The sequence below is a fragment of the Chelmon rostratus genome, chromosome 22 (genome assembly GCF_017976325.1).
Source record: "Chelmon rostratus isolate fCheRos1 chromosome 22, fCheRos1.pri, whole genome shotgun sequence".
NCBI lineage: Eukaryota > Metazoa > Chordata > Actinopteri > Chaetodontiformes > Chaetodontidae > Chelmon > Chelmon rostratus.
In genome coordinates, this window is record NC_055679.1 from 18,887,503 (window position 1) to 18,915,237 (window position 27,735).

Genomic DNA, 27,735 nt, shown 5'->3' on the forward strand with positions numbered 1-27,735 from the left:
CACTTTACGTTGGCTCTGTTCTCATTGTATTGATCTCTTGAAATGCGTTCTTCAAACAAATCTTTTAAATTTCTCATGATGATCTTTCCAACGTTTTGGTTACGAACAGGACATCTGGAAAAAGCCTGCTGGTCCTTTAAAGGATGAAACCCTTTAAGTTAAGAATCCAATGACCTGTCCTCGAGCACCACCATCAGGTCAAATGTTGCAGTTTTAGCGTGATTACTGGCAAAGGTCCATTTTAGCTAAATCATCACACTGTTATTTGTCTTTCACTTTTATAAATGAACCCTGAAGGCTGTAAAGGGCCTTTGCAGAAGTTTAGAACAAGCTTTGAGGCGTCGTGGCCAGAGTCAGTACTGCAGGTCATGTGACACATAATTACAAAAGAAATGGCTGCCAAAAACAATCTGAAACGACTCTGCATCAACATTTCATTGGGTCCAATAAAAATGATAAAGTCTCAAAGTCCCATACAGGTAAATGATTTTACCAGTCGGGCAGTTGAGCCAGAGACGGTCTGACGGTCTCGCTCTGGGCCTCAACATGCCGGAGCCTTCAGAAAGCAACTTTCATAGGAGAGAATGGGCAACATCTGGGAACACGTTATCGAGTTATCTTAATAAAACCATAGCCTATAGGCAGTATCATATATATACCCTGGTGGAAAAATATCAAAATCATCCACAAGAAGCAGAAAATCTAGCTGGAGTCTTCTTCTGGGGTTTGAAGCCCAGAAAAACGACAAGAAGAAATGCTACGAGATCTCAGACAGCTGGTTGTTGATGTAGGTCGAAAACCTCTTTGATATTAACGTAATTACAAAAAGAAGAAGTACTAAAATACTTTACAGGCTCCTGTGTTGCACAAACTGTCACTAAGACGTGAAGAAAACTGAACACAACACGGATTTAGTCTTTGATGACAACTGATGGGTTGATGGATGAAACTGAAACTAAGCAGCAAAGTAAAACCAAAGCAACGAGCTGAAAGATGCTACAAAGCTGGGGGCCAGTTCTGAGCAATGCCTCTTATATAACTTTAAACAAGGTATTTTGTCTCAATAATAACTTAGAGCAACAAAGGCAGTACGTTTTCAGTCTAATGCTGTAAAAAGTCAAAGAACAGATCCCTTTCTTTGTGTTCTGTGCTGCTGGTTCTCCGGGTTCTGTCCTGTATATATTCTCTATACGAGCCTTTATTGCAGCAACTTGATCCACAGTGAAATACTTTAATTTGAAAAGACGTCTGTTCATGGCTGCAGCTTTTGCATCACATAAAAATATTCTGGATGTTCCGAGCATCGTTTCACGAGCGTCTCCCTGAAATTCAGCCTGACGTGTGTGATGTCTTTGGACACTCTGGATCTCCACTAGAATTTTAAATACAGCTCTGTCAGCTTGTGGAGACTCGGTGTTAAACACGGGAAAAGAGGCTCAATTTCTTGTATCATTGCTGCCTCTTTATTTCTGTTAAGAAACTTTGTAAAGTCGCTGTGGTCTAAAAAGGATCGTCTTCCTCACTTTGCTGAGTATCGACGGTAAATTCACTGAAACGGCTCGGGATGAGGCGGACGGACCGACTGACTGGAAGAGACTTCAGCTCTCAGCTTCACTGAGGCGGCAGCAGGCAGACAGCTGACTGGCCTGCAGCTCCGGGTGTGTGCGTGATGCATGTGTGTGATGATGCGTGTGTGCGCGAGCGTGCTTGTTTCAGTTCGGTCCATCTGTTGTTGTGTGTCAGCCGGAGGCGACGGCGTGAGAGAGAGAGCGAGAGACAAAGAGGGAAGAAAGAAGGACGTAAAGATGAAAAGATACACAAGCAGAGGAATGAAGGGGTGTGTGTGTGTGTGTGTTCGTGTGTGTGTGTGTGTGTGTGTGTGCGTGTGCGTGTGCGCGTGAGTGCGTGTGTTGGACCTCAGGCGGTGCTGTCTGCGTGTCTCTGTGGATCCCAGATGGAGCCAGAACTCAACAGAACACATTAGTCCACTTGGCGTGTTCACACACACGTTCAGACACACTCAGATATTCGGCTTAATTCTCCTGACAGTCGGATCACCTGAGCCTCGGCTTGCTGCGCCGCTGCAAGATTTCTGCTCCACTGGAACAGTCAAACGAATCCTACGGAAGCCCGGAGAGGCCCGTTATTGCTTCTTCACTTATCTCGACTTGAGCGCAGAAAAGAACGAGAGGAAAACCAACTCCCCGGCCGGGACGGCGATTCTGCAGGAAGCGAAGGAGCTCGAGTGTCTCTGGGTTTCGTTTGCAAGTGAGAAAAAAAACAGTAAAGGAGGGAAAGAGGGGCTGAAGTACAGAAAGAGGGAAGGAGAGGACGGAAAAAAAAGGAAAGATTTGTATGCTCCACTACATCTGTCATTTCCTACGCTACAGATTTTGCACTTGGGTTGGTCTACTCACCAATTGGTCCCCATCCAGCACATACAGTACGTATATTCTGAGCTCTCCTCGAGCACGTCTTTACCTTTGGGAGGTGCAGGAGAGGAGATATTGTTCCTCTTTCTTACAAACTAGTGGAGTTTGACACGAGGAAAAGTTTCAGTGAGGTAAACGGTAGACGTCAGCAGGCTGCTTCAGCGGCTCAGTGTCGATTCAAACACGGCTGAGTTTGAGCAGAGTGTGGGAGTTACGCTACCGCTAAGCTAACGTTGGATTCAGCACGACATGTTTGTTGTATGAGAGTCACAGCTTATTAACTGGTGCAACTGAACACAGTGTTGAGTCTTGCGCAGACTATAAAAAATATTACTGAAAATGGAGTTTTATAACGTTTTCTGGTTTGCAAGAAGTGAGGGAGAGAGGGATTGGACAAAGAAGTGGAAATGTTGCGGTTCAGGGTCGTTGTCTTAACCACTAAGAACGAGATATTTTACCATTTTTACATTAAAATGAAAAAACCCTCCACCAAAACACTCCGCTGTGTCCTGACTAAACTAAACCAGGTCACAGGTCAAAATGAGAGACCCCACAATGATCAGATTAAGCATCAGAGCATCCTTTGTGGGGCGTGAAGGACTCTGTGTAAGATCTGGTCTTCACCTGGTATTAACACGCTGCCTCTTCTCATCATCCTGTCAAACTTGTCAGGAAACGTCAAGACGTCAAACATCCAAGACCAAGAAAGAAAAGAAAGACGGCGAGGTGAGATATTCTCGAGGGACAGCCGTGAGATGAAAGGTGGGCTGAAGGCATCCTTGGACGGTTTTGTGGCAGTTTTGCTGACGAGGTTACTGATGGAGAAGCTAGTTTGGAGCAACGCTGGCTCAGACACATGTCCTTGTCTTGCCCCTTGTGGCCGTCCCTCAAAAGTCTCCTGCAGGGAAGAGCTGAGCTTATGCACCATCATCTCCACATGTGGTCTTTCTGAGTTTCACAGGCTCTGTGAGCTCACAGATCCAGATGCAGGTCGCATGTTAGCAGCTGTAAGTGGGTTTAAAGTGGATTTCAGGGCCTGATGGTGGCACTCAAAGAAAGCTCAAAGGGTCAATCCTCTGGGGGACACGAATATCCACAGTGAATTTACTGGCTCTGTAGAGGGTGGATGTCGAGATATGTGGACAGACAGATGGACATCCTTCGGTTCGTCTATGACAGGACAAAAAACCGGAATGATGGCTTTCTTTTTGTCATGATGCGTATCTTCATCTTCATCCGGCTGTGCAGTGCAGTTTCCTCTGTCCCTTTAAATTTGTATCGCAGCTCATCATTTCTGTCTCGCTCACTCTGGGGAGCTCGATGCCCTGCATGACAACAGATGGAGCCCTGAGGCTCTGGGACCACACACACACACACACACACACACACACACACACACACACACACAGAGAGAGAGAGAGAGAGAGAGAGAGCTGGCAGCAGTGAGGTGGGGTTAGAGGCAAGCTGTGGTAAAGACTGATGTCAACATCAGTATGAACGTGCACGCACACACACACGCGCACGCACGCACACACACACACACAAACACACACACACACACACTCAGAGAGAATCCATGGCTATGTGGATATATGGCGATGAACAGGGTGAAAACACACAAAGCAGATTTATAATGGAAGAATGCATTCAGCTGCAGCTGACACACACACACACACACACACACACACACACACACACACACACAAACACACATTAAGACAGAGTTGAAAGAAAAACAGGAAATATCTAACTAGATTTAAAACAGAAAATCAAATCAAAGAAGAAGAATCCAGGCTGAGCGAGTTTGCTCTCTTTGCATTTATGTATTTATCACAGTTCACACTTGATTTTGGAGCTAATTTGAGTTTCAAAACTTCAAAACACTGAGCTGGGGGGGCATTTGGGGATTTTGGGACTACTATTTGGCACACTCCTCCGTTGACTCCTCTGTTGACTCCATCTATTTGAGAGTCTGGCTCCTGTTCAGGACCACGTTGGCAGCAGGAAAAGCTCCCAAACATCTTTTCCATCATCTTTCTTTAGCAGGTCCTGGCGGTTCACTCAGCCCCCCTATGCATGCTGGGACATGTCGACCCGGGTCTGCCCTGTGGCCTCCTCACAGTGAGCCATGCCTGGAAACTGAACTGAAGAATCACTGATACCGACCGATGTGAGCGGCCGAGCCTTTCCAGGATGATTCAGACACAATCATGATACTATCACCTGTTACCAATCAACCTGTTTACCTGTGGAATAATCCAAACAGGTGTTTTTGGAGCGTTCCACATCTTTCCCAGTCTTTTGTTGCTCCTGTCCTAACCAGCTGATGAGGTTGAACATTAAATATATAAATATATTTGACATAAACTCACCGTTTTCAGGTGAGTTTATGTCAAAAAGGATCAGCAAGTTATCACATTCTGTTTTATTTATGTTTTACACGGCAATCCGGGCTGTATAACAGGAATACCACAGAGACTCTTCAACCATTTGTGCCATGATGTTTGAAATGCAAAGCTCCAGCCCCAGAGGTAAAAAGTTGAAAATATCTATACATGCTGTCTGGAACAAACGCGTTGTGTTGGCACACCGGAGGACCTAACACGAGCTGGCTCTGCCCCGTGTATTGTTGCCACTTTTGGCTGGGTTTTAGGAGCGTGGGCATGGGTTAATGTGGAGGGAAAATCAGCTCCAGTGAGCAGCACATGGCCAAGCTTTGGGCAAATGTTGACACCAGGAATCAGGCCAACATCGGGCTGATTACGGTGCATCATCGATCACGAGGCTGGCGCGTGTCCAGCGGCCAGGTGTGCCAGGTTTACTGAAGGGCACAGTTGAGCAAAGATGTTTCTGCTGCCTGGCTCTGAAGCATCCTGAACATTAACACCAGGATCTGTGGTGGTTTTCAGGACATTTGGACCGGTAACACCCAATAACTCAGTAATCTGACAAACTGTTCACAAAATATAGCAACGCTGCTCCAACAAGATAAAGACTTGCATGCATACGACTCTATTTCACAAGTTAATAACTAAAAACACCACCAAGCACTGATCACTGACCAAAGTCAGGACAGAACCGCATCTGGTCCACTAAAGTCAGGAGGTTCACCTTCTGCGGGCGATGAAATCCTTTAACAGGGACGGACCCAAATCCAAATCCGTTATTTGGGAAAGCACAAATAATACGAGTGAAACAGATATTTCCTCTAGTCAGCTTATTACTGGTGTTGTATGAAAACCTTGTATCTCCGGTATAAGAGATTTTTGCATTCAGCAGTATGAAAGTTGCACAGTTATAGAACATTTCTTAACTCCAGCAGGCTGTAAGACGTCAAAACGTCATCCAGCAACCAGACTCTTTATGAGCGCTTGACAAGTTGACATCTTGGAGATTTTTCACCTGATATCTTTGTGCGACCTGGCCGGGACCAGAACACACGCGTCACCTTTAACTCAGCGTGGAACAGCCTGTTAACGCAGCTAATATCAGTGTAAAGGTCAGGGAGGGGAAGTAAATGTCAAATCTAATCTGAGCAGATGGAGAAAAACAGGAAGCTTTGACTGAAAGTGAATTTCTAATGTGATGAATGAATGTGGACAGGAAGGAAGTGTCTGACATATACAATATGGAGCCACAGTGATCACATTAGCTGTGTTTGGGCACGGAGAGAAAAAAGGAAATGCATCGCTGTGACACGGCTAATTGATTCTGGCAGGACAGAAGTGTAAAACACAAACAATTAGACAGAAGAAGAAGGACAGAGAGATGAAATTTGACTGCTCTCATACGATTCATTAACTTGGAGAGAAGGGAGTGTAAACACAACAAACATGGTCGAAGAGAACTGTGTGTTCATTTTGTAGGAGGTGGAAGTGATGAAGAGGCTGAAGGATGTACAGCATGAACCAAAACCCGGACAAGTGATGACTGCCAGGTCCAACAGTTCATCAACATTCGCTGTTACTGCCATTAAAATACATTTCAAAATCTACAACAAATCAGTTTAGACATTAAACATGTTTTAGATGTTTCACATGTTTTCCTTTATATTGGAAATATCATTTTTAGGACACATCGTATCATGTATCCTGCTACCTCATAGGCCTAAGACGAGTGAGGCAGGTGAAACTGGTAGAAAAATTACACTCAGAAGTAACTGTTATCACTGCAAATGACACTTCGTCTCTTTTCAGTATTTGCTTGAAGTGACACTTCAACATCTTGCAGTAGTTTCACTTCAACTGAAACATAAAACTCCTTCATCACGTCCACTTAAACTGTCACGCAGCCGTCTTTTGGTGATTCTGTTTTAACTGCCACTTCAACTCCTTTCAGCTCTCCAACTTCACATGCCACTTCAGTCTCATTAGAAATCGCTTCAAATTCAGAGCGGACTCAAAATATTCTCAAAAAACTGGACTATCAGCACCTCGACTGCCACTTCAACTCCTTTCGGAGCCTCCACTTCTACTTCTTTGATAACACCCACTTGCACTGTCGCACACATCTCTTTTTATATTGCATATATATTTATATACTGCACTAGCTGCCACTTCAACTCCTTTCAGTGCCTCCGCTTCTGCTTCTTTAATAACGTCCACTTGCACTGTCACACACACCTCTTTTTAATTTTGTCCATATTGCACTAGCTGCCACTTCAGCGACACTTCAACTTCTTTCACTGTGACTTCACGTCTGAGTTCAGTCAAAGTCATTGAAGTGCACAGACATCAGCTGTTACTGCTGCACAAATCCATCTGAAAGGCTTCAAAGAATAAACTTTCGAGATATTCTGTTTGAATTTTGCAGAGGAAGCGAGCACACGCATGTTCTTCAGTTTCATTTCGCTGATTGGGGAACGTCAGGAGTCTGAAAGTAAGCGGGATGAAGCGGCAGAGCTGGGTTTCAGTGTCAGGTGCAGTCCTTACGCTGATGCCACTGCTGAGTATTAACACATCGTTCTGCAGAATCCTTTTCATTTAACTAAACAAGCTAACGCTCTCAACAGCACCAGTGTTTAATGTGTGAACGCAAACGGCCGTGCACGAACTGAATGAAGTTCAATTCCCAGAACTAATCACAGTGTGCGTCCCCTGACACACAGGAAGAAAGGGATGACAGTGCTTCCTTTGCCTGATGTGAGCACAAACTGATGAAGCCAGCAGCAACTGTACGAAGGACTTTCTGAAAATGGGCAACCCAGGAAAACGAAGTTGTTCAGATGAGCAGAGTGACAGAAAGTTAACAGTGTGGTTTATTTAATAAAAGCTGACAGGAAATCAAACTCCGCCTTCACGTGGATCTGAGAACACTGAGGTTCTGCAGGCAGCAGCGAAGAGGGCAACAAAAAACCTTCAACAACAAGGAGAGGAAGACGTCGGCAGCCTTACCTAGCTTGGGCAGTGAGTACTGAACTTTAAAGTAGTCCTGGTAAAATCCCAGAAGCCTCTTGGTGATGTGGAGGGCGTAGTCTCCAGCTCCGCTAGAAATGGCATCCGGCCGAGCGTACAGACGGATCTAGACACCAAGACACAGGAACAGAGAAATGGAATCAGACCGATTTTAATAGAGATGGATTTAAAAACAGAGAGGGAGGAAATGGAATTAGTGCACGCTCAGCTCTGCAGAGAACAAACTGGAATTAAGCCAAGATTTTATACAGAGAGGGAAATTGAATTTGGCAGAGTTTACAATCAAATCCACACAAACAGAGCAGGGCTGAGCGCGTATCAAAGTCTGCAGAGGAAATAATGCAATCAGGTTGAGTTTAAGTTCAAATCTGCAGAGAGACAGAAATTAAATTTGAAGTTTTTTTTGTCTAAATGTACACGGACACAAACAGAAATGGAATCAGGCCGGTGACGTCGACAGAGAAAAGCGAATCAGGCCGATATCACGTTCAGCTCTCCAGACGAATAATGGAGTCAGGTCGAGTTTTGGTTCAAATCTACGAGAAGAAAAAATGGATTTGCGGCTGCGAGCAGACAACATCGACTTTTATACACAGAGGAGCAAATGAAAGGAAGATGAAGGTTCTACTTCAGGTGGATTCCAATATTTCTCACAGTCAAAGTCAAATATTCACAACACTGACGCTGAGTGTGTTCTCATGACTTCATCTGGTCACAGCAGCGCAGGAGTTCCTGCCGCATGAGACACCACATGTGTGCGATCAGTTCACGTGAGGGAAGGTTTCATGCTTTATCTCCTATTTACTGCAAACTTCACAACATGAGAATAAACAGAGCTGTCATGTTGGTTAGATGTTGTTAACCACATTTTATGCTTAATTTCAACAGTAAATAAACCTTAAACATGCTACAGATCATCACACAGCACAGCTGGCAGTCACAACACACACACACGAGGGCTGATCAGCCAAAAGCTCTAATCAATAATCTATACCACCAGGTCACATGACTGCTCCACACCTATCAGCATGCTGCTGGAGGACAGCGACCTCACTGGTGACCTCATTGAAACAACGACAGACATGCTGAGTGTGTGTGTGTGTGTGTGTGTGTATGAATCTGTACAGCCATGAATCAAACTCACATCATCACTGTTGGCTGGATGTTCTGGAGGTTTCAAAACTCATTTTGGTGGGTTTGAAGCTGCTTCTGTTATTTGCGAGAAGTCGGGATCTGTGTTTAACGACGAACACGAGGAAACGTCCAACAGTCGACGTGTTTCAACTCATTTCAGGTGGTGGTTAAAAGAAATAACATCTCTCTTCGCTCTCTTCTCCGTCACTGCACTCACTCCACCAGGCTAACCGTTAGAGTGGTTATAAATCCCATCAGAACACAAAATAAAGACACTTTAAACTGTGCAACACAAGACTGAGAGCTTACAATCCTGCCAGCGGCTCTGTGAGGCTCTGCTTTTGTGCAGTGGTGCTTTGAGCTAAATGCTAACACGCTCAGAATGGCAGTCCTGATGTTTAGCAGGTATAATGTTCACAATCTTAGTTTAGGGTGTTGGAGAGCTAACGTTAGATGATTTCGTGGCCATCCAACAGTCAGACCTGGCATCCCTGGAGCCACGCTGCAGGATCCTCACACTTCACCTGCAGAGGAGAGCTCTTCTGTCTGACTCAACCTCAGTGAAAATGAAAGCAATACCAAAAACTCCGCAATCGAGGTTTTTAACTGGCTTTGATACCAACTTAGTGTTTGTTACTGTGGTATCAATCTGCCTGTCTCCTGTGATCTGCAGCTCTGTCAGAAACGTTTCACTTCAGCGCCTCCCGACTGATTCTTTAAACTGAGGAGATTCTCCGGCTGACAGACACAGAAATCTGCTCCATCCGAGTCCATTTTCTTTAAAAAAAAAAAAAACACTTTTTGAACCAAAAGCAATTTGACAAGTTTGCAAGAGAAAATGAGCTTCTGCTGCTGCTGCCTGATCCAGCAGATATCCAGTGTTTGTGGTCAGCCGGGCTAATCTCACTGTCCGGCAAATCTGCAAAGTGCACACAGAGACACGGCAAAGCTAAATCTGTTAGCATCTGCTCATTATTCTGCAAGTAAAAGAGTATTCGACCGAGCAAAGAACACTGGGATGATTTAGATATTTGGAGTCTTTAGCGGTGGTGAAGCTAACACATATTTGTGGCAGCAGGTCTGTGGAGTCATTGGTTCATCATCAATACAGAGTTAAAACACGTCTGTCATTTGAAATGACAGTACGAACATTTTACAGCAGCAGTCAGAGCTACATCATGCACAGTCGGCTAGTTGAGTCCAGTTCCTTCAAAAGGGTCAAGGCAACGCTTACAAAGTCGCACATACAAATGCATCATCAGCGGAGTCTTGTGATTGGTCGCTCACAAGACTCCTGAATATCGATCTTTGCTCCCATTAGCACGTGAGCTCATACAGGAAATGATCGTGAACATTTCAGGGATGGACTGCAGGTGTGTTCAATCGGCTGCAAAGATCCTGGAATGACTCACATCAAGGTGCTCCATCAGTCTCGTCCATATGAGAACGATGAAACACAAACGCTGTCAGCTGACTGATCAGCTGCTGCTGATGTCACTGATCAATGTGCACGTTTGAGCTGTGGTGGAGGAAAAAAAATCTGCCTGTACACAGCTACAACTCAGAGTGTGTGTGTGTGTGTGTTTGTGTGTGTGTGTGTGTGTGCTGATGTTTTACTGTCACAGAGAGAAAGCACCTCACTGTCATCTGAAGGACGGCTGGGACTGGCTATCTCACACACACACACACACACACACACACACACACACACACACACACACACACACACACACAGCACACAGATTAAATACACACACACACGACTCATATCATTTTTCACATAAAGACGGAAGCAGGTGGACACACACACACACACACACACACACACACACACACACACACACAATGATGTAATGCTGCTGTATCACTGCTGTCATTTCGTACACACACACACACAAACACACAGAGGTAAACATCACTGTCCCAGTAACGTCACTCTGCGATCTCTCCCTGTTTCACTTCCACTCTAATAAATTCTGTTTTCTCTCAGCAGTAAAAACACGTTGAGTACTGTGCAGTCAGAATATTGGCGACTTTAACTTCGACTCTACGTGACATCAGGATGTTCATTAAGCTGCTGATTCCACACAAAGACAACAGGAAGTAACGAGAAGACTGGAAGGATTCATTTAGCAGCAACACCAACAAGCTCTTAACTCCTTCAGCCACAGATAAATACAGCGAAGTACAATGTATCACATAATTTAAATACTTAAGTAAAGTAAAAGTACATCAAAATTGTTCCCTAATTGCAGTCCTTGATGTGACTTTCCACCACTGGTCATTTTGAGCATGTTAGCATGCTGATGTTAGCATGTAGCTACAGTTAGCTCTCTCTGTTAGCAGGGTGACGTGGAGAGCATCCGGGCCGCAGGTTTCTTTCCACTTTCGCCGGCTAACCTGACAAACACCGGCAGCGTCGGATGATATCAGCTGCAAGCAATTAAAATTCAGTCTGACAAGCTGAAATTAAACGTCTGCCGGCTGCCCACTTAGCATGCTCGCTGCACATCTGCAGAGAATCTCCCAATTAAACTTTCAAGCATATCGTATCAGAATGAATTCTTATCAACTGAATAACTCTGGACCGGGACCTCCGGTGTTTGGAGGAAGTCGTTCGGGTGGAGAAATGGCGTATAAGCACGCATACCACATCTTTTATTTCAATGTGTCAGATACACATTTAATTAACATTTCTTATCTCATGCTGTTAATCCCATTTTCAGGTTGTAGCAACAGGTTTTAAGCTCCATCGCTGCAACTGAAAAACTGCAGTTTTTCTGCCGCCTCAGCCGAGGAAGGATGATCACAAAAGAGAGAGCTAAAGCTAATTAGATCTGAAGCTGGATTCAGACTCAAACCATCGTCACTGCTGCCGACACTGACACACTTACTAATACAAATACTGATGCTACTAATATCAAAAAAGTACCAACAATATTAATAATGTATAAACACGACTACAAGTTTCAAAACTATGGTAATCCAACTTCACAGTCATGCTCCTCCTCTTCGTCTTCCTCCTCCTCTCCTCTCAGATTCTCCCAGCAGGACAGATTTTTCAATAAAAATTCAAACTTTTAAAGCTCATCTCCTCTTATTCTCCACATTCTCCTCCCTCCACCAGAACTCATCTCCGAGCGCGGCAGCCAGCTCAGTGAATATCTGCTCAGAAAGTGGAGGCTTTATTGAAATCAATGCTTCTTTTGGCGGACTGGCAGCGAGCTGCTGAATTGAGTATCATCTCCTGAGGATTCCTGAAACGCCTCCAGTCATGTTCTCCCCGGTGAGGAGAAACCAGGATGCATTACATTTTTCTGTGGGGTGGGGAGGGTTGGCGTGATATCCTCACTTCAAAGTATCATCACACACACATTCACTGCGTCTCTCAGGGCTGAAATGTGCCGCTTCGACCGAACTAAAACCATCGCACGGTGGCTCATCGGTTAGCCCTGTCGCCTCACAGGAACAAGGTCCTGGGCTTAAACCCGAGCCGCAGAGTTTGCATGTTCTGTCGGTTTCTGCATGGATTTCCTCCCACAGTCCAGAAGCATGCAGGTAAGCTGAAGTGGAAACTTTAAATTGCCACTTGGTGTGAATGTGAGTTGTCGGCCATGTTTCCTAGCTCTGTGACGGACTGGAGGTCTGCTCGGGTTGCACGCAGCCTCTCACCCGATGCATGCTGGGATTCACCTCAGCTGCGAGTGACCCTGCTAAGAAAATACACATGGAATGAATGAATCAGTCACATTGCTAACGGCCTTCACCCGCAAGAGTTGGCCTAAATCAGAGCTTCCACTTTGCTCGATCGTTGCAGCGTTTCCACGGATCATTATGCCGTTATCTCCATGAATTAGTCCAGTTCACAGCCTCAGCTTGGAGCCCACATCACAGAAATGACATCCAGTCAGAGGGATTTAACTTCCCCTGAAGTCGACCACTTCAGACGACAGGACACGGGAACATTATGAATCTGGATACTGGCTGGGGACTGGAAGAGATACTGACAGCGCTGACATGCTGATGTTTAGCAGGTATAATGTTTTTGATCTCCACCGCCATGCACTGGTGTGAAAAGAGGATCATCAAAGTTATTACGGTTCCTCCTGAGCGGAACATGAATGTCTGGACCAAGCTTCATGAGACAGTTCAGTCTGGACAAAGTGGTGGACAGACGCTCCCGTCCCTCGAACTCCACAGCTGCAGTACAAATGAAATCCTCTGCACGACTCACATGTCAGATTCAGCACTATTTCCTATCATGAAATAACTGACCAGCCTGCTGCTCTGAGTCTCTTTGTCACATGACCACCATCTCTATTCACACTGTAAGTCCAGTGGATTTTATTTTGCCCTCTTGAATTAAACTGCTGTTGATGAAAACCCGTCTTTCTTTGGAGAATCGAGGAGGTGAAGGGATTACTCCCCCTCGTTTGCTGGATCAACCAGCAGAGACTCCAGGAAGACGTTCCTTCCGCTGAGGAAACAATCCTTCAAAATAAAAGTCTCAGAGATTTGCAAGGTTCTGTTTATGATGTAACACAACAACATCCAACGACTACACATGTAAATGACAGATTCAGTTTTTAGCAGCAGGGACGAGCTCCTGCTCCAGACACCTGGTTTGACTTTAAGAGGTAGAGAGGAAGACGAGTCTGAAGTTTTCACCGGGTTCTTACTGAGAAACCATAAAAGTAATCAGTCAATCTACAAACGCTGCAGCATCAACAACCTCGAGCTGAACGTTGTTCAGCCTTTGGACTCAAACAGGGCAGATAGATGCACAAATCAGACCTGAACCCGAACCCTCCTCCTCTCAGCTCCTCCTCTCTTCTTCTCCTCTCATTTCCTCCTTTTCTCCTTTACCTACTCCCCCTCCTCTCGTCTCTCCCCTTGTTATCTCTCCACTCGTCCGTGACGCCTCTCGCTGCGTTCTGTCGCTCCGTCTGTCGCCCTTGGATGATGGATGGGGTGATGGACGCTCGGTCGCCACGGTAATTTGATGGATGGTTTAGCAACTGATACGAGTGGCGAGAGAGCGCGCACACAGATACGCAGTAACATGCTCTCCTCGCAGCGCATGTGGGTCCTTGACTTTGAGATCAACAGACCTCAGACTGTCACTACTCCCCCCATAACAAACACTGCTGACCCATGACTGCAGCGCCACATCTGTCCAATCATATCATCACTTTTGCTGACGACACCGCCGTGATGAAGTGAGACAGCCGAGAGCCGGAGGAAGGATAACAGTCGCTCAGTCAATGTCAACAAGACAAAAGAGATGATTGTTGATTTCAGAAGGACCAGAGCGTGAACAGAAAGCCAGCGGGGGCAGCGTGCAGCTCCTCCTCCAGAACACGCTACACGCCACAGAGTCCGATCATTCACTCTGCTGAACAGCGGAGGACGTCGACATGGAGCACAGAAAAACCTGCTCATCGAGCTTCCTGAACACAACCTGAACATTAGCCAGGTTGCTAATTGTCTGTGACTCAGCTGAGGATGAACCCTGTTCGGTTTCTGGCTGAATAAGGCCTCATTTATCAGACTGCAGGGACAGAACGCTACATCAGTACGACTGCATGTGCATACAAGAAAAACGGTATTTATCACATGCATGCACGCAGAGCGGAAGCACAGCTGCGTGCTATTAACGCAAACGGCTTCCCATCCAAAGCCGACAGCGACACACTTGTTGTCAAGCAGGGAGAAACTTGTGGAGATACAAATGAATGAAGTCCAACACTAACGAGTGTAATTTGGATTGTTTTCTTTTCTGAGGCGGACTGTCAGATAAAAAGGATCTGCTTTGTGCACGAGTAATAAATTAAGTTAATTATATTTTGCAGGAAATAAGATCTGTACCAACTTACAAACAAATGGTTCAACTTTAAGTTTTGGGTTGTGGTTATATAATTAATATTTTTGAACTAACTGACTTGTCATTTTGCAGATGCATGCGTTCTACACGCTGCTGCGGTTCCTGTGCTCAGCTGTACAGGAGCTGTGTGTTATATTGCTACTGATACAGGGTCAAAGAAAAAGGATCTGCCTCGGGCACATGTAATAAATCAAGTAAATTATGTTTTGCAGGAAATAAAATTTGCACCAGTTTACAAATAGTTCAACTTAAATGACTGGGCTAATATTTTTTAATTAATTAACTTGTCATTTTGCAAACACGTGTATTATACATCCTGCTGTGCACTGTGCTCATTGTAGTTCATTTTCTATGTATTATATCATTACTGATTGAGTTTAGCTTATTTGGTCTTTTTCATAAACATATATATATTTATTGTTTTTAGCCATAGCGGTGCCACGGCTGTCGGGATCTGGACTGCCTGGTCTGGATGAACTGCAATAACTTTGACAGCTTAACTTTATTTTGTAGCATCATCATCAGGACTACATTTCTATTTGCTCAATATTTTGGTTAGTGACCAAACACCTGCCCATCAGCCACAGGTGTGCTTTTTGCTCAGTGCTAATTAGCAAATGTTAGCATTCCAAAACACTGAACATAAACACATTTAACAAGTCAAACATTGTACCTGCTTAGAAAATGCATATTAGCATTGATGCTTTCGGACAATGTTTTTCACAGCTCAAACTGTTGAAGGTTGAAAACCAGCTGAAACAGTTGTCTCGTAGAGGAAGTGGTCAAGATACAACAGTCAGGAGATCCTGATCAGAGGAGACACGAAGGTGTCGGTGGATGTGGATGCGTGTCATGTGAATAATATTTGGCGACCTGAGAAAACTAATATTCGAGGGGAAAAAGCAACATAATGAATTCTAAGCAGCAGAAATGTGTTTTTTCTTCTTCTTTCCTATTCCATTACTCAGCTTTCTCCTGAGATTCATCCTGCAAGGTGGATAAATGAAAGGGTTGCATTTATCTGGAGGAGGTTGAGATTACCAGGAGCTAACCTGACAAAATGTCTGCAAACCCCCGAGTTCAAGACCCATCTGAAAGCAGCCATCAGTTTTTCCATTAAATCAGGGCAGCCCTAAAGTCTTTGTTCTAATAATCCGACTAATTTTTGATTGATAAATATTTGGAAATTGCGTCTGAAGAGGAAAATCTGTGAACAAGCGAAGGTGCAGCTGCAGCCTCTTAACGCTCAGAGAAAACGACGGCAATCAAACACAACAAAGGAATCGTGTTGTTTCTCTCAACGTCGAGAGCAACAAACGCGAGGTCTGGTTGTGCTGCTGTGCTCGTTAAATAATTTCTTATTTCATAAAGTTTAATGAAGCACCACCTCGCTGCCCTATTTCCTGTCGTCTGGTCTCATCTTCCATCTGAAGGTTTCTGTCATCAGTCTCTCAGAGCTGGATCATGTTTCTGGGTTTTCTGTCTACGTTCTGCTTCTCGTCTTCTGCCGGGCAGTAAAACGACATCATCTTTTTAACACCAGTGAAACCGTCAGTTCGTTAGCGTCACACTGAAGCACGAGGCCCCCGCGAGGCCCACGAGGCCCGCGAGGCCCGCGAGGCCCGCGAGGGACTTCAACACACGCTGTTAAACTTTGGTTAAAACAATCACATAAAACTTAAATGTTAAAGTGACCTTTATCTTTTTTAAAAACTAATCTGACCTATAGTATATGACCATTATAGGATATTAATGTGACCTTTATTATCATTATGGGATGTTAATGTGACATTTAATATCATTACAGAAAAGTAAAGATGATTTTGTGACAGAAAATTCCCAAACTTTCTCCTGGGAAGACACCATCGCCATCGCCGCCGCCATCGCCGTCGCCGTGTTCCTTCAGTGTCATCATAGAACATTAACGTGAAATCACTATCATAGAGTTTTAATACGAGCTTCACTCTCAGCCCTGTTGAACACTTTTCTAAAACCTTTTTGGCAGCCAGATAATCCAAAACGTCCTCTCGCTAATCTGTCAGTGCTGCGACCCCTCGCCGTCTCCAGCTTTCTGTTGGCCTTGTTAAAGGCACAAACCTGTTCACATCCAGATCTACAGCGGCGATTAGCCGGCAGATAAACTCCACTGCCTCTGCTTGGTGACGCCGGAATGACAGAAGATGAAAAACAAGCTAAACAGCTGCGAGATGGAGGTTTTATTGAAGCGGGAGCTGCTCAGTGGGTCATCACACACCGCTGTTTGTTTTTTTGTATTCTGTCAGACTTTAATCCTCCCTGAAGGGAAAACGGCTCATTACAGCAACAGAGATTCTTCCAGACACACATTATAGTGACGATACAACAGAAAGACAAACAGCTGTTCTGAGGGAGGTGAAGAAAGAAGAATGTTGCTTTGAAAGAAGGAAAAGAAAGAGGAATTTGGGTTGACAATGAAGTGTGGAAGCGTCCCAGACGCACTGCAGCTCGGATCATCTGAAACACTGACGACTCCACATTGGATTTGGCTTTTGTTTATAACCATAAAAGCCGTTTAAAGTGTTAATACGTGAATTTGTTTTCGGCGTTCAATGCCTGAGCGCTGAATACTTGGCGACTCCTTCTGAAATGATCCCAGCTGTGAGGAAGAGTAGCAGCATGAGAGCAGACTGTTCTGTCACTGGAGATGTTTAATGTCAGTGAACATGTGCTGAATTCTGCATGTAAAGCATCATGTTCACCTCATTAACCAGGAGTCAGCTCGTTTACACTGATACAGCACGCCTCTGATCACTGCCGTCCAATAAAAAACGTCTGGCACCAAATATGGAGATTTTGAATTTTTCAGATAAACAGAAGAAATTTGTTGATTCTGACTGATCACTTCAACACTCGAGGACATGAACAACAGGACTGAGAACGAATCCCACTTCATTAAGATCATCAGCAAGACTCTAGAAACCATCCTGATCTACCTAGCAACCGCAGAGAAACACCTGAGCACCAGAAAGTCCGACCAATCAGCCGGTCATACCCTACATACACCAACCGCAACACCAGCAACCACCTAATGGACGGATGGATGGATGGATGGATGGGTGGATGGATGGATGGATGGATGGGTGGATGGATGGATGGATGGATGGGTGGATGGATGGATGGATGGGTGGATGGGTGGATGGATGGATGGATGGGTGGATAGATGGGTCGGTGGATGGGTAGGTAGGTAGGTAGGTACTTTATTAATCTCCAAAGAGAAACTTACATTTTCAGCAGCTCAAAGGGTGGAAACACAAGGGCATGCAAAAAAGAACAACTTTCAAGTAAGGAGGCACCGTAGGCTTGATTCTCCACTTCTTCGCTAGCCGCTTAGCTTTTAGCATAGCGCCAGCTCTGCAGCCCCGGTACGGCTTCCTTACGTCCACAGGTAAACACGGGACCACACCGAAGCGGGACTTTGCCCTCAAGGTGTGTAAAAAGTTCCTCGAATAAACGAGTGTTGGCGTTGAAGTTGAAGAGTCCATATCCATAGAATAGAGAAGTACTTTCCAAGAAACCCAGAAAGAGGAAGAAAAGAAAAACAATAGAGTGCAAAGATCACACGGAGCTGCTAGAGAGGCCGCCACTCAAACTATCAATCAATGAGCATCACTTTTCAACACGCAGGGCTCCACAGTCGAGTTAGCAACGTCCAGTTAGACCTTTCAAATAAAGCTTCAAATAAACGTCTGAAAGCATGAACTTTGCTTTGGTTTAGGAAAAGATCACAGTCTAGCTTCAAATAACTGTGTTAGTTACGTTACATACGTTGCGCTACTTCGTTCCCTCCTTTTGGTTTCACACGGGACACGAAGCCTGGTCTCTTCTCATGGAAGTGAGACCTTCAGTAAACACCCTGAATCACCTTGATGACACATCAGCATCAACATGCTCCACTTTATGACTTACATGTTGGGGTTGTGTCTAAACCCAGCAGTCGCATCACTCACGCATAGACTGAAGTCCTGCTCTGGGAAATCTCGAGCATGCAGGCCGCTGCTTTATTTTTCTCTCCGTTGTTGTGAGGAGGATGGAGGGACGAATGTTTCTGTCAGACGAAGCTGTTTGAGCGGTGGTGATGAACACAGAGGGATATTTTTCTCTTCTTCCGTCATATAAAGCTGTTTCTTTCAGAGGTTTGGAGGAGGAGGAGGATGGAGGGATGGGAGGATTAATGTTTCTGTCAGAGGAAGCTGCTCTGCAAACAGACAGCAGCGTCTCCACTGCCTTCAGGCTGAAACAAGGATTTTAATATGAGAGCGATGCTGTAACAGAGACACACGAGGATCCAGCCACTGTTTGTGTATGTGGAAATAAGCATGTGCTGCCCTCACACTTCCTTTGTCTGTGTGCAGACTCATATCCTGCTTTTAAAAAGTGATATTCAACCAGGATTCTCGCTCTTAATCTCTTTCACGGCGTTGTGGCAAATTTTGGTTGCTGACGTAACTGAGCCCTCATGAATTATCAGGTGTGTAACAGCATGAACAGTAGCTTGTGCTTGTGTTAACAGAAGGAAAATCAGTTTATTCAACATTCATCAGTGGAAGATCTAAGTATTTCATCACGGCTGCTGACTTATTCAGTGTGTTCATGTCTTCTGCACAATTTCCTGCAGTGAAACTGAAATCTGGCCGCAGCGTGTGTGCTCTTATTCTTCTTTAACACGATGACATAACGAGTTTGTCGTGAATACTTCCACTTTATTTTCTTACAGTTGGATTTGTTTCATTTGATGTGCAGGTTTAATAATAGAAGGGTTGTGCAACTGATATTAAAGCGTTTGATTGGAAGATTTCCGTTGGAATTTATACAAATTTTATTATATTAATGCGACAAACACCTTACGAGTTCACACATCCTTCTAATTTAAAGAAGGTAAATGAGGGCCAATAAGTCAGAGTGTGCACATCCAGCATCCACAGCGTGCAGCGAAGGCGGCTACGCTTCCTCTCCAGGCTGGAAAAGCTAGGAGAAAAAGCACTTTGGAGAGTTTAGCCATTATTTAAATCAGTCTTGAGACCCCGAGATCATCGAGAAGACGAGTGCTCGGAAGAAGCTTAGTGTCTCGAAGTAAAATCTTACAGAGCAGGAATTCACTGATCTGTCCGATCTGAGGAGCATCAGATGGAAGTCGTGTCGGCTGGTGGGAAACGGGAGAATCCCTTCATCCATCACCTGTGCGGGCTGATCCTGAGCGGGTCGGCAGGGGGCCGTACATGTCGTCACTCTTTCACACGACGATCCTGCCGTCCCCTCTGTCTAAAAGTGTGCCACCCAGCCCTCCATCAGGCTCCACCCTGAAGAACTTCCTCACCCTCAGAAATGTGAACTCTTCGTCTCGCGTCGCGGTGTAATAAAATACGCCGCTGCCACGGCAAACCGCGCTGTTCATTTAAGAAGCTGACATGCGCACTGAGGGTGACGTTACCCAAACAGTCAACCTGAGGCCATGAACGCTATTAGCTTTAGCTGCTAATGCTATTTGCAAAGCAGAGCGGATCCAGCATCCGCTCTAAAAATGGATGAAGCCGACCCGAAGCTGAAGCATCCAAACGTTTGAATCTCAGCTGAAAGAAAATTTAATCAAAGTTAATTCAAATCATACTGAATCGGCTTTAAACCGTATTATCTGTAGAGCAGGCATCTCAAACCGGTTCCATAAAGGGCCGCGTGGCTGCAGGTTTTCATTCCAACCCAGGAGGAGCACATCAGGCCAACCAATCAACATCAAGGGATCACTTAGTTATCAGCTGAAGACTGAAATCAGCTGATTAATTGATTCCAGCCTGGTGTGCTCCTCCTTGGTTGGAATGAAAACTTGCAGCCACGCAGCCCTTTGTGGAACCGGTTTGAGATGCCTGCTGTAGAGTCTTCGTGTTGGATTGTGGACCGAGCGTCCAGATAAACGCTCCTCATACACAGACAGACCATCACAGACTGCAGGACATGCAGACAGACACAGAACAACTGTGCCTGAATCTGTGTGTGCTGCTCTTACAGCAGAGCGACAGTGTGTGACCGTTGTTTTCTTTTATTCATCTCTAATGAACGCAAAATAATGGAAGAGGTACTTTTTGGTTTTTGGTGACTAAAAATGGAAAGGACGAAAATAAAGATTAATGTATTCATTACGAAGACTAAAACTCACGAGCCTGACTGATTCCACCCTAATGTTACACCACACACACACACACACATACACACACATACACACACACTCACACACTCACACACAGTGTTGGAGACTGGTGATGGTTATAAATGACCCAGATATGATTTGTCATTAAAACAGCGTTTCACCAAAATTATCTTTCGGTAACAAGGAGACACAGGCGGAGTGTGTGTGTGTGTGTGTGCGTGCGTGTGTGCGTGTGTGTGTTGCAGTGTCGTCCTTGAGTTTCTGGCAGACGAGATGGATGAGCTGTAATTACACTGATAGAGAGATGATCGGAGGAGGTGAAGAAGAAGAGGAGGAGGAGGAGGAACAAGGTCGCGGATGTATTTGTCCTTGTGTAGTTGCGTGGACGCGTGCGGGTGCATATTTCTGTTTTAAACGTTACGGCTGTTAAAGGACGGCGGGATGTCGGCCCGGTCCGGCGGGGGGAGGTTTTGACTTTCAAATCAGAATCATAACAGACATGATAGACATGATAATCGCGGGGGGGTGGGTGGAACAGCCTCGCTCCCTTCAGCGGCCTGGAGGTGGGATTCACTCACAACTGCTGTTGACCGACGAGCAACAAGGTTTTTAGAGTCGAGACTCAGTTAAACCTGAACCCCACAGAAACCACAGAAAGAAAGTAGTGAATAGAATAAATCGTAATCTCAACATACTTTATCGTTAAGGAAAAGAATCTCCACCCAACTGCTACTACCAATAAAGGACTACGCTGACATCATATACCAGAATACATCAGAGAAACACCTGCACGCTCTCGATGTTGCATTTAACAGTATTTGTAGATTTGAGTTAAGATGTCCCTACAGAACCCATCACTGTATCATGTATCAAACTCTGATTGGCTTCCACTTAACAGCAGGCGACGATTTCATTGGTTACAGTTTATTTATAAATGTGTTCACTTTAAAGGATAGCTTTCGTTTTTTACAACCTGGACCTTATTTGTAGCATTAAATACGCCCATTTACTCACTCAGACAACTTTGGTGGCATTTGGAGTCGTTTTGAAGAAATTAGCCCCAGAGGAGCAGCGCGTATATCCGTATAATGCGAGTACTCGGGGCACCCGTGTGTAGCCTCTATATAACACATAATCTGCAGAAACTCGTTCATATTCCAATATTTTGTTGTGATATGCTGGTGCTATTCCCCTCTGTCCACAAGAACACCACCAGTTACCGTCTACTCGTGGACGCGCAGCCGTTTGTTGTTGTTGACCAGCTGTTCCTCTCTCTGCCTCCGCGTCCTCCTTTCATCGAGCTCCTCGTCCGTGTACTCTGACTCAAAACGGTAACTACGTCCATCGTAAACAAAGTCTTTGTCCACCACCTCAGAGTCGGAAAAATATTAATCCATTTTGTGAAAAATAACAGTCGCAAACTACAGCTAAACTAGCCGACCGCCGCAGAGTTAGCCGTGTTGTGGCTGGCTGCTTCGGTAATGACATCATCCACGTCAGAGGTAGTTGTCTAGAGACGCCGGATGTTGATAACATGCCACCACGGGCTCAGAGGGGAATAGCACCAGCATATCAGAACTAAATATTGGAATATGAACGAGTTTCTGCAGATTATGCGTTATATAGAGGCTGCGCATGGATGCCCCGAGTACTCGCATTATACGGATATACGCTAATTTCTTCAAAACGACTCCAAATGCCACCAAAGTTGTCTGGGTGAGTAAATGGTCGTATTTAATGCTACAAATAAGGTCCAGGTTGTAAAAAACGAAAGTTTTCCTTTAATTATCCTCTGTACCTAAAACAACATTTAGTCCCCCATCGACCATCATACTCTGTCAGACATTCACATCAGCTGTTTTTTTTCCGTCCCAAGAACCTCAAAAGAAATTGGTAGACGTGCTTTCATATATAAAGCCCCCCCTGACTGGTATAATTTACCCCCATCTATGAGATCTGTCACTTCCCTCCATCTGTTTAAGACTTCACTGTTATCTTTGTTTCAGACCCCCTGCTGTTGCTATTATTTGTTTTTTGTTTGTTTGCTTTGTTTTTGCTAATTAATTAACTATTATTATTATTATTATTATTTCTTTTTACTTTTTCCTTTTGCCCTTGTGATCGGATCAGGGGCTGATGGGGTATGGTGGGGCGGGCGGGAGGGATTCGGGAGCTGTTGTGCACACTGTAAGTGTCTGTTCTGTGTTGATTGTAAGTGATTGTATTGTATTGTTTGATTGTTTTCACGCATAGGACCCCTGGAAGACGAGATGATGCATCTCAGGGGTTATCCCTTAATAAATTTGTTTGAAAGACGCTCCGCATCCAGAACTTCCCTGAGAATCGTCACATTTTTACGTTTTCCTCGGCGTCACAGAGATGCAGAGGCGGCCGTCTGCACAGTCGTGGCGACGCTGCAAACCGGCACATGGAACGGATACATCGGCGCGATTTTAATGGTGCCAGAATGGAAACAAATATGGCCGAAAATCAACAGAGCATGATTCACCCGACAATGACGGGAGCGCTCCGCTTTGGTCCTCCGGTCTCCCAGCAAGCGTTCACACAACCCAGCTGACAGAAAAGGAGATAATGAAACAACGTCGACCTCTGCGAAGAAGTTAATTATCTCCAACCCCAGAATACCAAACTCTTATCTCCAGTCCGCGTCTTAATTACCGTGTTATCCTCAGATAACAGCGCACTGCCATCTGACTTCATTATATCATGTGGAAACATTAAACTGCTATCTGGTAATTTAGACTTCAGAGAATTTTGAATCGTCTGTTACGCAGAGACAGGAAACACTGTTCAGCCAGCTGTCCCGATACAAGGATTTAATATTTAAGATATCATCTGGAGATATCAGGCATTGTTTTCATGTGATAACACGCTGAAAGTTTGATTTTATCAAGACGACAAACTGTGAGACCTCCGTGATTAGAAGGTCTGAAAGTAGACCAAAAAAACCCTCAGTAATAAAAATAAAAGAGTTTATTTAATGCAGCGAGTCAGCTTTAAAGGAGGGAGGGCGAAAATTGGTTTTCCTGTTTTCCCCAACTGCAGAACTCCAGTTAAACAGAACTTTCTCTCCTCATGAAGATCTGAACGGATCAGGACTCCACTGATCTGTCAGCTCTGATTAAAGACCGCCTGTATTTGTTATTTATGCAAAAGAATATAAGCTGATGCTTTAACAGGATAGTCAAGTCGAACACAGTCTGAAGCTGCTCTGCTCTTCGTCAGACAGCCGTTATACTCTCCCATCACGGCCTGATCACCTCGTCAGGTGTGAAAAGGCTCCTCAAGAGTCATAAAAGTCACACCGCCGTCTTCTAACCATGACAGGTAAACTGCCTTAAACGTGCACAATCACCTGTTACCTCCTGCTTCCGACACCTTTTCCCTGATCATCCAGGATATCACAACTCTAATATTATCTGAAGATAACGGCTGCAGCTCAGACGGAGCGTTTTAACCCCGCAGCGAAACATTTAACGATACGAAACTCAGTTTAGATGTGATCAGGGCTTGAACGTGTCATTATGTCGAGATAACGAGCTTCTGTGTGTCATGATCCGTCCGCGCGGGTCTTTCCTCCCAGCCTGAGGACAAACAGGAGTCCCAGAGGACGAGAGGGAGGGGCGGCGGAGAAGACGAGGAGGCGGCCGTCGACCGCAGTCTGTGGTCGCTACATAATGAGATCATTAAATTTCACTGGACCTGTGAATTTTCTTATCTCAAGAGCCGCAGATAATTAAGTCGGATCATGAGTTAAGAGTTAGAAACGTACCTTTGTGAAGCTTCTGCTTGTTCAGTTTTGTCATTTTTATGTCCATGAGTGTTATCTAATATCCATTTCTTGCCTTTATTAAATGTCTTAATTACATTTTCTTCTTTATTCTTTCTTTCTTGTCTGTTTTCTCATCTGTTGCTGCTAAAAGCTGCGTCACAGGACTCACCGTCACGCCGCCGTCGCTCTGCGTCTCCCTGTAGGTGAAGTTGCAGACGGCCCAGGCCAGGTAGTACGTGGACATGTGGGGCGTGCGGGCGAAGCGATTGGTCACCCAGCCGTCTTCGTCCGACAGCGAGCTGCCCTCGACGGGCATGTTGGACAGCGAGGTGTACTGCGGGTCGTGGCGGAGGGTGAGGGAGAACGTGGCCTTGTAGACGGGCTCGTCGAAGCAGGGGAAGGCCTTCCGGGCGTGGATGGGGCTGAACTGAGTCACCGCCAGGTAACTGGGAGAAGAACACATGAGCTGTGTTACGGTCACATGAAGGAAGATAAATGACTTTCAGGAGGAACGACAGTTAAAAAACAAGGAGAAGTGAACAGCAGCCACCTCGGACGTGACAAACAACCTGCAGAAGGCCACAAACGGCTCTAAATCAGGCCTCTGCCCTCCCCGGTTTGACCTAAAGGTGCAGATCTTAAAGGATAACTTTCGTTTTTTACAACCTGGACCTTATTTCTAGCATTAAATACGACCATTTACTCACCCAGACAACTTTGGTGGCATTTGGAGTCGTTTTGAAGAAGTTAGCCCCGGAGGAGCGGCGCGTATATCCGTATAATGCGAGTACTCGGGGCATCCATGCAGCCTCTATATAACGTATAATCTGCAGAAACTCCAATTCCAATATTTTTTTCTGATATGCTGGTGCTATTCCCCTCTGAGCCCGTGGTGGCATGTTATCAACATCCGGCGTCTCTAGACAACTACCTCTGACGTGGATGATGTCATTATCGAACGCCGGGCGCTGCGAGCAGCCAGCCACAACACGGCTGACTCTGCGGCGGTCGGCTACGAATACGCAATAACGAACCACAGCTGTGCCAAACTACAGCTAAACTAGCCGACCGCCGGCTCAGAGGGGAATAGCACCAGCATATCAGAACTAAATATTGGAATATGAACGAGTTTCTGCAGATTATGTGTTATATAGAGGCTGCGCATGGATGCCCCGAGTACTCGCATTATACGGATATACGCGCCGACTCCAAATGCCACCAAAGTTGTCTGGGTGAGTAAATGGTCGTATTTAATGCTAGAAATCAGGTCCAGGTTGTAAAAAACGAAAGTTATCCTTTAAATTACAGAAGATGTTGAAGTGGTGCCTTTTAACTCCCTGAATTAAATGTTATCAGATTTTACCCCAAAACTAACAGAGGGATTTATAAAGTGAATCAGAATAACTGATAACAGAGAGCAGGAAGCCGTTACTGCCCCTCACAGGGAGGCTGAGCTGAACCTTTGGTGGCTTTAATTAAAACCTAAAAACAGTGTGAACGGACGCTGAAGTTTGCAAACATCAGTCACGGTCGTATCGGAGCAGCAGCAGAAGCCTGAGTGAGTTTAAATGAGGACTTTTATTGCCTGTGAATTCACTTTTCCTTTGCAACAGGAATATTTCTTTCTTTAAAAAGCTACAGTTTCACTTTAAACCACAGATGCTCCTGGACCTCCTTTAATCTCTCTGTGTCGTTCTTTCTTCCTCCTTCCTCGCTGCTCTCCTCTCGGCCTGTCATCATCTCTCTACACCTTCCTCTAATTTCTCTCCACTGCCTTTAACCTCCTCTTCCTTCCAGGTATATATCCACATATATTTGTCCTGCTGTGGTTAAGCTTTGGTTAGGTCTGTTAAGGTTCAGGGTCACCATGGTTACAATAATAACTGCTTCGTTAAGGTTCGGTAACAATGGTGGTCTTGCCTGCAGTCAATCAGCGGCTTGTTGATACACCCACCCACCCCGACCGCCTGCTCCGTCCCTCTATAATGATGTCAAACTATTTCCTTCTTTTCTGTCGATGGAGGAGAAGTGAGAAGAAATCTTAATTACTACGGCAACCTGAAGGCTTTCTCATCGTTTTGTGCGGCTGCTGAATCTGAAACTTCTCCTTGGATCAGTTTTCATCAGGAATATTTCAGATTGAAACTATGAATTCATGTATGTCGTTTCCAAAGATCGACTGATACCTCTAAAACTGTCTCAAAATAATGTGCAAATCACAAATTGCCTTAAATCAGTCCATGAAAGAGGATCTAATACAAGCACAGATGTTGAATCTCTACTGAGTGACAGATCTCTGTGGTCTCACATTACATCATTATATTGACTGACCCCAGTTTGCTCCACATTTCCAACTGATGCCATCAAATGAGTCTGGCTAAGCAGAACTGCTGCTGCATTAAATGATCTATCAAGTCACTCATAATTAAAGCAACATTATGCAACTATTTCACCTCAGAATAACCGCTTCAGTATCATTTTGATGGTACGCCGACTTGTAATAAGGAGAATGGTGCTCCTTTCATTCGCACTCTGCGCCCTGCACACCTGTTCTTCCACTGTGTAACACATCACCAACTATGACTGATGATGGTGAAACTGGATCATATTTTGAGGAGAAAATATATGAAACCATCCACAGTATAAACACGGACGTAGTTTCCGTGACGCCACCCTCACCTAGCCGCTAGCTGTGACTCAAAGCAGCATAACTTGCATGAATGACGTTAAGCCTAAAGTTAATTTAAACGAGTGAGTTATATATAAATTCACCACCACACAGTCATGAATGGAAAAATTAGCTACAGAGTTTTTTTGCATCAGGCATTAAAAAATGTTTATTTCTGCTGTAAAGTTGGCCGTTGTAATGTGGGGGTCTATGGAGATTGGCTCGCTTTTGG

General features: G+C 44.9%; 1 protein-coding gene across 1 annotated transcript in view; it reads right to left on the minus strand.

Moving 5' to 3' along the window:
• LOC121625828 (thyrotropin-releasing hormone-degrading ectoenzyme-like) overlaps positions 1–27,735 on the minus strand; it is a 151,915-nt gene that overhangs the window by 104,196 nt on the left and 19,984 nt on the right. The window contains exons 3-4 of the mRNA XM_041964111.1: positions 25,005–25,281; positions 7,826–7,952 (exon numbers count right to left, since the gene is read on the minus strand). Of these exons, the coding sequence (XP_041820045.1) occupies positions 7,826–7,952; positions 25,005–25,281 (404 nt within the window). The remainder of the gene's footprint in view (positions 1–7,825; positions 7,953–25,004; positions 25,282–27,735) is intronic.